Source organism: Sinohyriopsis cumingii, chromosome 3 (assembly GCF_028554795.1).
Source record: "Sinohyriopsis cumingii isolate HCF-2022 chromosome 3, ASM2855479v2, whole genome shotgun sequence".
NCBI lineage: Eukaryota > Metazoa > Mollusca > Bivalvia > Unionida > Unionidae > Sinohyriopsis > Sinohyriopsis cumingii.
The window spans coordinates 83,006,740-83,019,349 of NC_142963.1; the positions used below are offsets into that span (position 1 = coordinate 83,006,740).

The 12,610-nt window shown below is 38.7% G+C and overlaps 1 protein-coding gene across 3 annotated transcripts in view; it reads right to left on the reverse strand.

Annotated features, from left to right (window-relative positions):
• Positions 1–12,610, reverse strand: part of LOC149803208 (protein TBATA-like) — a 58,347-nt gene that overhangs the window by 12,545 nt on the left and 33,192 nt on the right. For all 3 annotated transcript variants that reach the window (XM_089952832.1, XM_089952833.1, XM_089952831.1), the window contains exons 3-4: positions 10,561–10,803; positions 502–755 (exon numbers count right to left, since the gene is read on the reverse strand). In XM_089952832.1, the coding sequence (XP_089808958.1) occupies positions 502–755; positions 10,561–10,803 (497 nt within the window). The remainder of the gene's footprint in view (positions 1–501; positions 756–10,560; positions 10,804–12,610) is intronic.

Genomic DNA, 12,610 nt, shown 5'->3' on the forward strand with positions numbered 1-12,610 from the left:
CATGTTGCCTTGATAAGAAAGTTTGTCACTTGCATCAATTTATGCAACTCTGAAAATACATTACAGTAGCTTTCAAACTGATACATAGAATGTATCATTCAATGTACCACACCAGTTATGCAAAAACAAGCAATGCAGTGATCAGCAGCTTTCTTGTTTAATGTTTTTGGACTTTAACAAAAATCCTTGTTAGCACAATTTAAAATCAAGAGTACAGTGAACAATGTATTCTATGACTGTCAGTGTTTAATAGTCCTCTGTGTAGACTGGTAAGGTATGGTTGACTTAGTGACTTTAACCTTTGGTAAGGTATGTGATCATGAACTGCATATAAAACCCACCAGTCAGACAGGTGAAATTTTAAATGCATATCTGAATGCCATGTAGATTTCATCCCATTATAGCTATTTTTCACAATTTTCTAGGCTGAAAGGCACAAAAGCTTACTTTAAACAAAAATTATATCTTAAGGGTATGAAAAGGCTATTTTTGATAACGTACATGAGCTTCCATGTCAGGTTCTGTGGCTATATGCTGGAAGTTACCCATTCTTGGTTCCATCCTGGACCCACATCGAGACCGCCCCCGAGATAAAGCCCGCGAGGGTGGAGGAATGATTCTCCCAGTCGTCTCTGAGTACTGGGTCTTTGGTCGCTCGGGTTCCTTCTTTTCTTGGACAGTAGGCTGCTGAGTTTCAAACTGTAACCCATCAGTCAACTTTTTTAGTTCATCCCTCCAAGCTTCTGTTACAGGAACTGAAATTTGGAAACTTGATAACATAATCATGTTGCTACTGTTATTTTATATTTAATTTGTATTATTTGTTGTCCTTTGTTAGTGATGATAAGTTATATACTTTTGTATTTTGTATTTGACCTTGTCCAAAATCAAGTTCAAAGTTTTTGTAAACAACAGAATACATAGAGAATTTTTTTTCGAGATTAAATATTTGTAGATTAAATATTTAGATCATTATTGATGTAAACATGTTTACCTGAATTTGAGTTAAAAGATACAGTCTTGATTTTGAAATCAGAATTTTCTAGAATGGAAAATTGAGTTAAGTGATAGAACATTACCAGAAAATGGTAATTATGGTAATTGCGACCTAGGTCAGTGTAGATGGGTAAATAATATTGTTTATCTATAAATTACTCATTCTTGTCTTAACATCTTGAAGCAAAATCAGTCTTATTGTTGTGTTCAGTTTTTCATTTGGGTGCAGTTATTTATTAAAATTATTATTTACTGGGGGGCCCCGAGTGGCCGAGTGGTCTAAAGCGATGTCCGTTACGGATCACTGCCATCTCACCTCTGTCTGCATGGGTTCGAGTCTCGGATTCAGCCAATGTGGGTATGTGAGAAAGCTTGCCAGTAGCTTCTCATGGGTCAGTGGTTCTTTCCGGGGTTTTCCCGGGTTCTTCCTCCACCATTAATACTGGCCACCATGTATAGCCTATCGTGTGCTGAAAAATGGCATTAAACCCTACAACAGCAACATTATTTACTGGAAATACAAGTGCTTATCAATAATATTCTTGGACAGAAACATTAATTTGGAGTTATAGTGAATTCAGACAAGGACATTTTCGGACTATATTATTGTGATACATCAAAAGACTGAGTATATTATCATGCTCTACTGGAATTTATTTGGAATACCAATGGAATTCAATTGGGATTACATACATTCTGGGTTGTGACAGAACTTTTATGACTGTTTGGGATTTAATCTACAGTACTGTAAGTTCTTTTTAAATTTTCACTTTTTTTCCAGTGAAATAAATTATTTGCTGAATTTTTTTTTTAAATTGGTTTTCGCTCTTTTCTATTACTCAATTTACGACCATAGAAAAGTAACACTAAATGATGATGCCAATGATTTCCTCATCAATCCATTGATTCGTTTCTTTCAACATATGTTCCTCTTATATTATCATATGAATTATGGCAAACATTTAATGATTTTGTTTCCAAAAATCTGCATTCATGATTTGATAGGATTTTTAGTATATTTTGAATTTTTTAAAGATAGGACTGAAAACTGCTAAGTTTTAGCTTTAAGAATTTGCACTTATATAATGAAAACTATTCTAATATCCAAGACCTTCGTTCCAGAATCCTGACAAACAACCTGCGATGAAAAGATTACACAATGTTCACATGTGATCTTTAATTTTATTGGTTGGCGTCCACTAAAATCAGTGATTATCTTGTCAGACAATTACACAATCATTCAGGTATTCACACCTTCACCAAGAAGCATTGGATGTCTCTACTCCAGTTAAGTTTTCATTTCTTTTATTTAGGACTCGTCCATAATTTATATATTACATTATCAATGATATCAAATATTACATTATTTAACCTGTCAGAAAACATCTTTTGAATTTGGTTGCTCTTTGACGAAGTTATTTACTTGGCTTTTATTCCTGCCATTCATTTGACTTTGATGAAACAGCAGACGATAATTTACTGATGTATTATTCAATCAAAGTATAGACACTTGGTACAAACTGAGATCCAATCACTGAATGTAAGTTCAATATAGTCATGTTTTTTGTTGTTGTTGTGTTTTTTTTAAATGCCTCCTGTAATGATCTTTTGATGAAGTTACTCTGCTTTGATTCCTTAAGTTCATTCGACTTTGATAAAACAGTGACTGGCGATTTACTGTAAACATGTATCAACATTAGCAAAACTCTAATCACTCAGTGTTGTTCAGTATAGTCTACTTAATAAAACATTACACTACTTAAAGAAAAACAAATTTCCCATCTTTAAAATAGCTCACTTTAAATTATTTTTATTCTTTATGGCATCTGTCTACCTACGGGAGACAGTGGTATAGCTTCAGAGTACGTTGCTGTTTCACCTTCTTCCTGGCTCTCTTTTCAGCATGCTTTATGTTCCTGTCTTCATAAGCTTTTTGAACGCCCTGTCTGACAGCTAAGCACCAGGTGGAGCAGTCATTAGCACAGCTTTCCCAGTCATTGACATTGATGTTGGCTGTCTTCATGTCCTCCTTGCAGATATCTTTGTATCGCAGAGGGGGACATCGAGTCGGTCGTGCGCCTTCTGCTAGATCCCAGTTTAGCAGATCCTTGGGAATGTGGCCTGGGTTCACTTTCTTGACATGGCCAAGCCAGTGATGGTGCCTCTTGCTGAGAATGGAGAACATGCTGTTCATGTTGGCACATTCCAGAACCTCTGTGTTGGGTACTTTGTCATACCACTGGATATACAGAATGTGCCGCAGGCATCTCGGGTATAAGCTGTTTAGTTCCCTCTCATGTCTCACATAGGTGGTCCATGTCTCACTGCTGTAGAGGAGTGTGCTGAGCATGCAGGCCTAGTAGAGGTGCAGTTTAGTCTTCTCAGTGAGGTTGGGGTTGTTCCAGACCCTCTGGTTCAGTCTGGCCATCACTGCTGCTGCCTTGGCAATACTGCCATTCACCTCAGAATCAATGGAGAGCAAGCTAGAGATAGCGGACCTGAGATATGTGAAGTTCTCAACAATTCCAAGTTGTACCCATCGAATGTGACAGAGGGAAGGGAGTCTGTGTCCTGCACCATGATGTTCATTTTCTTCAAACTGATGGTCAATCCAAACTCCTTACAGGCATGGGAGAGGCAACATACCAGCTGCTACAGTCCATCTTCCATGTGTGAATGTGTGATGTAAAGGCTGCATCATTGGTGAAGAGCAATTCATGTATGAGGATCTCTGTGACTTTAGTTTTAGCACATAGATGGGAGATATTGAACAGCTTGCCGTCAACCCTGGTATGGATGTATACTCCCTCGCTGCAGTCCTTGAAGGTATACTGGAGAAGCATGGAGAAGAAGATGGAAAAATGTTGGCGCATGGACGTAGCCTTGCTTCACTCTGCTTCTAACTGGGAAGGCCTCTGATGTTGTGCCATGGGGCTGTACATTTAGTATGTACACATTCAGGGCAAGGGGGGGTAACCCAAATGCATATGTTTGCGTCTACTGGTAATGTACGTACACATAGGAAATGGGGGGGTGGTGAAACCTTGATAATAATTTATCTAATACGTAGCCTGGCGTTTGAATTTTAGCTGACACTAGACAAACTTTTTAAAGTTACATAGCTTATTTCTTTGATGAAACCTGACAGTCAACGTCAGTGGACTGTTTTATTAAACATGTTAATAGTATTAATCCATAATCGTTTCTGCTGTATAGAATTTGGGGGGGACATCAAGCGTATGTATGCAGGTGGGGGGGCTATGCATGTGTACAGGGAGGGGTCAAGCATTGCCCAATTTTTGTGTACTTACTAAATGGATGGCCCCCACTGTGATGTGCATGTTCTCATGGAACAGCGTGACAACAGCAAGCAGTCATGGTGGCAGCTGATCTTTTGCAGGAGCCTGAAGAGTCCACTCCGACTGACCAGGTCAAACGTCTTTGTCAAGTCTATGAAGGCAATGTAGAGGGGCATCTGCTGCTCATGACACTTCTTCTGCAAGTGGCATAGTGGGAAGATATGTCTACAGTTTACCAACCAGCTCGGAAACCACACTGGGACTCTGGGTGGACGCAGAAGGCTAGGGTCTGCAAGAAAGTCTTTCCAACAATGCTGAGGAGGAAGATGCCCCGGTAGTTGTTGCAGTCGCTATGGTCTTTGTTCTTGTACAAAGTGACGATGTTGGCATCACACATGTCCTGGAGGATGTGTCCCTGTTCCCAGCAGAAGCAGAGGGGTACGTGCAGGGGCTGGAGCAGTGCTGATTTCCCGCTCTTGAGGACTTTAGGTGGAATGTCATGGCTTCCAGGAGCCTTCCCACAAGCGAGGTTATCAATGGCTTTTGTGAGCTCTTCCAGGGTGGGTGTTGTCTAGTTCCTCCATTACTAGCATGCATGAGGTGTTGGTGACGATGTGATAGTGATCAACCCATTGCTGCAGCTGTTTCCCCTCGTCTGTGATGACTTCGCCCGTCTTGGACTTGGGGGGGGGGGGCAGTCTTGGAGGTGGGGGGGGTGACCTGTCACCTTTTTGATACCCTCGTACATGCCTCTTGCATCCCCGGTGTCAGCAGCTGTCTGTATAGTGGTGCAGAGGTTAAGCCAGTAGGTGTTGGCGCAGCGGCGGGTGGTCCTTTAGGCGTTGTTCCTGGCAGTCCTGATGGCTTGTAGTGTACTAGGGCTAGGTGCAGCTCTGTATGCCCGGAGGGCTTTGCTCTTCGCCTCAGTCATTGGTTCCATCTCCTCCCAGTTGGCATCATACCAGTCGGCATTTTTGCGCTCCTTCTTCCCGTAGGCAGTGATGGCTGAATTGTACACAGCGTCACGGAGGTGGGGCCACTTGGAGTCGATGGTGTCATCAGGTGTCACTTTGGTGAGAGTTTCCAGCAGTTTGCTGATGAACCTCTGTTTTCTCTGGGTTGCTTGCACAGCAGGTGATGATGCGTGGGCGATCCTTCTTGGCTTTTTGCAGCTTCTTGGGTATTATTCGTACCTTACTGGCCACGTTATTATTATTATTATTATTATTATTATTATTATTGTTGTTTAGAACGATTAAATAGAGAGGGATACAATTTTGTTGTTAATGCTATCATTTCCACCGATCTAATAAGACGGTGTACAAGATAAAAGCATCCTTTTACATAGTGTGAGCCAGTCACAGTACATTCTTTAGTAGATTATATGGTGTGTAAGCCGTGAGAACGACCATCATTCGCCCGAATGTTTTGTGATGTTATTACGTCTCCTGTATTCATTGCTTGTTCGTAGAAAACTTCCGTTTACATTAAATCGCCTAGGCTCTTTTTGTTCTGTACGAAATATTTATCGCAAAAGAGCTTGTTAATATTCATTCCCAAGATTTTCCGATATTTAACAAAATTTAGAAATTCGACGATTGTAGAGTTACACAGGATAATATCCAAATAAACACAATCTTTCTCATCCACCGGAACCAAGCCGCCAGCCCATATGTACCAATTATGGATATGTTATCTGAAGTAAATCAATGTGCGACCAAATTTTGAAATCCTTTTTCATTACAATGAAGAATACACCGCTTCTATATGCGACATGAAGAATCGTTTGCGGAACTTGGTTTCAAAGAAGGTAACACTTATTGTGCCCCAGTTCCTAAATATGAAAGTAAACCCTTTTAATATTGGCTGAAAATGTTCTTATTGCATTTTGCTTTCTTAAAGCCGGGGCCTCGCAGTAAAATCCGTATTAAGGCATATGATTTTTCTTTACAAAGAATCAATCTTTCTCTCTGGTTTCTCTACACAGCGAGGGACCATTCCATCAGTAAACGAAAACCAAAAGCCTTGGAAGCAAAATACTTTAAAAAGGGTTTAGCCCAACCAAAGCAGTTGTTGTGCGATTGTTGCAAAAGACAAAAAATAAATAAAATAAAGCTTGGCGCGATCTGATTTTCTATCTGACTTCACTTGTTCTTTCAAGGGACAAACGAAGCTTGCAAAAATGTCGATGCTTTTAGATGTTGTTTGCAATATGATTCATCAATTCTACCAGTTTTCACCGATAAACAGTTATTATTTCAGTGTGATTAATATCCCAGTTAGCATACACCGTCTAACATTACGTCAATTACTTCTTATTTTATTAGAATAATAACATAACGACACATGTCAAGCCATTGAAGCTTAAGTGAAAACGAGGTCCACAAGCCCACTTGTTGGTTACCGTCGGTCGTAAATGTTGCCCTTTTAAGAACGAGCTATCAGTACTTCGATGATAATTCAAAAGATTGTAATCATTGTAAGTGAATTTGGTCGGTTTAAGAAAAGCACGACACGTAACTGTTATTACACGTCAAATCAAGCTATCCTTTCAAATCAAGAATGATTATTGTCTGTCGAGAACCCTTAACCCGTTCATTCATTCCTATATATCTATCATCTGCTGGCGTTCAACTGACGGCGTGATAGGTATGTTTTTAAATGCCGATACATCTGTTTTTCCCTTTAATGTTTTATGGCTATTATTTATCAAACTTTGTCCTCGAGATGTTTGAAAAACCTTGCAAGGAAAGACACAATTTAGTTGTCAATACATACTTGTCTTAAAGACGGTTCCCAGTAACAACCAATAGGTTTAAGTATGACAAATGTACAATAGGTAATTTTACGAAATGTGAAGTCTTTGGAGCTTCGTTTATTGCTTAGAGAACATTACGATTCCAATATATCGAACAGTCCACTTTCTAAGGGAAACATATCTATATGTATCTATAAACAAGCATTTAAGTGAGGTGGATGTTTCATGGGATTTCTTTGAACCTTTGCCTAAGAAAATACCCATACAGCTGAACCCAGATACCCATAAATAGTTACATTATAGCAGAGCATAAACTTCTCAGAGTCAAAATACTGTATACATTTCAATCCTCTTGTACTCATTACAGTGGAACTTTTCTACGAAAGACATCACAATTTCATTCCGTATGGATGCGTATCATTTATAACATGATCTACCCAAAATATATATACATATATATGGTATAAAGTATATTCTCTATTTTGGTCATGTGGACTTTTAAGTAATCTTTCAGGAAATTAAGTAACTAAAGAAAATAAGCGTCCTAATGATAGGGAAGATTAAAAGTTTACACCCCATAAATTTACTATTACGTCATCACTGAAAAGCCACCGTATGACTCATTTCGGTTTTTGTTCGTTTAGGACATTGACTTTGATAGTAAAAAAAAAAAAAAAATCTAGTCTGCCATTTTTATTTTAGAACTAAATGTTAACGACTAATAAATAATATGTTAAAATTTATATTCCTCAGATTCTCGAAGATTAATTATCTGATAGCAGAATTTAAGAATTTTAAGGCAAGATTAACCCAAATAAACCAACATTTTTCATCTATCGAAAAATGGAACCATCCAGTTGAGTCCAATATGTTAAAATAATGAATAACAGTGCATGTGAAAGTTCTTTTTTCTTTTACACTGTAAGACCCTGTGACCTCGGGGTCAGCCTCGTTTTGAGTTGTCATCGCTGTCATTTTTTCGTGGAAGTTAAAAGAACTGAAAAGTGAACAATATCAGTACAAGAGTTGATTCAAGCTTAAATTTTTTTTTCTCAATTACTTGTTGCGAATCCTGTCAAAAAAATAAAAAAAGTTGAAACAATATAGCACGTTTCTGCACGACAGCAGCATAAATCAGTTGGTGGTGTTTGTGGTGAATTCGATGAAGGATAATAAATCAGAGCAACCTCTACCTCTTCGATCAACATCATGCATAAAAGAGGATTGATTTCTGTGGAGAGAAAAACCCACCTAACAACACACAAATTTTGCACAACAATAGATGGCATTATCTTTGCAAAAAGAAACCGCAAGCTATGCGAACCGCCACGCTATTATTGGTTTGAGCGAGAAGATGCGAATGAAAAAAAGCCTAGTTCAGTGCATTCGCAACTCATTGGTCAGTCTTTGTTTGTTTTTTTAAATACCAGAGGTAGCCTAATGGCGGCAATCAATATACATTCGAAGTATGATCCGTAGATTTGACCTCGAAGTTGCCAATCGCAAAAATATAAGAGGTTATCGTAGAAAAGACCGAGGACGCTAGTGTCGTTCAACTATGCATCTTGGGTGGTTGGTGAGATCTGGTAAAACAATGAGTTTTCTTTTTCCGCTGATTATTGCGTTAAATTTCTGGTGCCCGTAAGTCATTTAAACTTTATACACATCATGTACACCGCTATTTGGCGCTACCAACCAATCACTACAATTCAGAAAGTAGTTTCCAAACTAGGCCTCGGGCTCGACCAGTGTGGGTACGTGGGAAAGATTGGCAGTAGCTTCGCGTGGGTCGGTGGTTCTTTCGGGGGTTTTCTCGGATTCTTCCTCTACCATTTATACTGGCCGCCTAACTACGATGTCGTAGCCTCAACTTGATTTGTTGTGGTTGAGGCTACGAAATGATCCCATATCATGTAATGGAGCCAAAAAATCATCACTAAAGTCAGAAAAACAAATAGTGTCAAAATCTACTACATAAGTATAATCATGTTGTGAAAGAAGTTTGGCTTATTTTGAATTTATTAAGCCCTTACACGATAAAATAAATTGGCATGGTTACACTAACCTCACCGTGTTCGCCATGACAGATAACGCGAGACTCGCCATGACCCCTTTTCTATATAAGGCTTGCCAGACCATATTTGGATATTCTATGCTAACTTACTATCAATCAAGTTGCAAATAATGGCTTCTTGGTGGAATTTCAAAGTTGCCGATAAACCGTATTTACTTTTAATGGGTAGAATTTCTGACTCTAACTGCGCTATATTTTTACTACGATTTGTTTACGTTTCCAGATAAGTCTTCAGTGTCCTTATATGGCACACTAACAAACGAGGCTGAGAACGGAAGTAATCATTATTTGAACTAATATGGCGGACGACCAAAACGAAAATATCGGATAAAAAAGGTAAATGAGATTTTACAACTATTTCTACAATGATTTGTGATACTTCCGGTATAAATAAGAGGACTACTCAATTTATTGCATTGTATGCAAGGAATATGTTCAAATTGTTGATATTAGGCTAAAAGAGCGTTGGGTGTGAATCACACAAGGCTTGCTCCATCAATACATCTATGCTCATGTTAGTACTCCGTCCACGAGGTAGGAGATGGGGTAAACTGGCCGCCATATATAACCTATCTTGTGCTAAAAAAACGACGTTGAACCCTACACCAACAACAACGAGCAAACTAGGCTTTATGGATAACGTTACTGTTATGCGAATGACAACACTGACTAACCGATCGGGAGATAGGTATTACTAGCCTGTTTAATTGACTCTTCAATTCAGGCAGGGTACCAGCAAATTTTCACTGTAGCGCGAGAACAAGAACTTTACAAAATCTGCAATTGCTATGCGAGTGGCTAATGAGATGGAATGACGTAATACGTCATTGTGATAACGTGATATTATGCCCTGCAATCGATAGAGATTAACTGCGACTGTGCAAAGGGAGTTTCTTTTTTTGTAAAGAAGAGGTGTCTGGGGTTTGAGGGGTTGTTACCAAATGCTAATCTGAGGTACATGGATTAAGCCCATGGTGGTACGAGAAACCGAGACATGGGAAGTTCCATACACTTCATATTTTGTGACCAGTACGCTGCTTTACAGAGAAAGTAAAGCAATTTATGCAAAATGTTTTGATATACATTTGTAACCACCAAATAGAGAAAGAGAACAATTGTAGAATTTGGAAACACGTGTACAGTGTCATATGTCCAGTAACATACTAACGTGGGGGATGGGGGACAGAGCTCTTGCCCTGGGCGCCAGAGGTCGTGGGGCGCCAAAACCCCTTTGAGCCTTCATCGTCGCCCCAGGCACAATTTAACTTTAGTACGCCATTGACTATGTCCCAGTATTACAAATTGGTGGTCCAAGACCAAAAATTGGAGGTCACTGAAAAGAGTCATTTGAAGAAGAAAGAACGCTGAAAGAAATGTGTAAAGAAGACAAGCAGCATTTCAACAAGTATGACGCAAGCAGGCGCCATGCTTACCTAGTCCTATCTTTGGTATGGCCTTTTCACGGAAGGGATAACTGTTGAGGCCGGTGAAGTACTGCAGTCCTGTGATAGTGTTGATAGGATGCCGCGTGGAGTTGACATTTATGGCGTTCACTGGAATTCGACTGTTTTGAAGCTTGGCATTGTTAAAAGCATTTGGCGGGAACTGGAGCGAGTATCTGGGACTAGCAAAATAGCCATCGTCGTTGACAGCACATATTGGAACATCTAGCAAACCTGAAACATACAACGATTTTATGATCATAACAATGCCTTTAATTGAATATTTTTGGAAGATTATTTCGTATGTTGATGGCTTATTGATTGCTTGCTTGGCTGGTTATTAAGAATTGTAAAAGTATTGTACAAAACCCGACTTTGCACATTTGTTTTGTTTAATTATCCTTAGGTCCATTGGTGCCCAGAGCAATATGAAGGATTGTTGTTCACTGGTCGGGTACAAGGATTATGAAGTATCTAAAACATGTCTTAACTGGCAGTCCGTGTATCTCTTACTAGCAAGAACATTTTAAATACATGTCTCCGTGTATTTTAAATGTTCTTGTAATTGTAATTTATTTGATAGCAGCTATATTAAGATCTTTTGTTCCAAAATTTACTTATGCTTTGTTATTCATCAGTCAAAACAGTACAAATAATTTTTTCCTGCTGGGTCAAACATACTAACTAACGTGCACAGTATGTGTATGCACGGACTATCAATATGTTTATTTTAGCATGCTCGTGTCGCGTTTCTGACACCAAAGTTTTTATATAAGCGGGCACACGTTGTCTTAGGCCAGGGAAAAATTAAAACGATTACATGGTATTACTGTACGCCAACTTAGTTCTTAAAATCTGGTTTAAGCTGCTACCCCGGTGATAAGACTTGTCGTGGATTAAAGTGAATCAGAGGCAAGAAAATGTGAAAATGTGAGTATGTTACCTACCGTTGAACCTCTTGTTCATATGTGCCGATTCACGACTCCCATTAAAACGAACACCCCCTTACCGTGTCTTCTATCAAAGTTCGAGAAAATAGTTTTTCATCACCTTTAATTGGTACCACACTTACTATCATTAGAATCCGACAGAGTACTTTAACTATTTTATTTTCATTATGAACTCACAGTGCATTTCGTTACAAACAAACAATAAACGAGAAAGTTATTTTTCCATTTTCTGATACTAAGAGACGGTTTTCTTTAATATAAGTTTATGTTTGTCCGTGCATCCCGTTCATCCGTCTGTCATTTAGTTCATTATGGCCATGATTGGAAAGACATTTCACAATAATAAGTTGATGGCGAAGATTTCGGATTCCAGATGTACAGTATCTCGAAGAGAAGGGAGCGGGATCAAAGGTCGCATTTTCATTAGCAATACGGAGTCATCCTGAACTCAATCTGCACTCACTAGGGAAAACTAATCATGTTTGATATTATTTTCTCGAGGATGAGTAGACGACAACAAAAGTATCAACTCATGAATTTATTACAGCCGAATTAGGCATAGAGGAAGGGGTCAAAAGTAAATAAAGCGGCTTCGGAAATTGATCGCATTTAATATTTTTCCTAATAGCAATTAAGTTTTTATCTCACAAATGTATACACACACGCTCTGTGTTGAGAAAAATATAGAAAATTGCTGTCAATAACACTTTTTAAAAATAAAAAAATTAAAAAATACCATTCGAAAATACGTTTTTTTTAATATATAAAAAAATATATTAAATCGTTCCAATTAATGGCTTTTTTATAAAATGGAAAATCTAATAAACGAAGTGAACTAATCTGGATTCGACTAAAATCAAGGTGCTGTTGAGTTTTCTGATTATTGCTTGATGCCTATAGCGGAAAGTTAAATATCGTTTGTCTACTGACTCGCAGCGAGTCATTTCTGAGGCATTCGAGTCACTTTTTTCTCACCATTTTTCATCCTTTGTGGGGTAAGTGTGTGGGTTGTCGGAATGGCCAAGTGGTGCATGGAGAATACTCGCGGCACATGTTTGATTCCTGCTTGAGCTGAAGTATAACTCTAACAC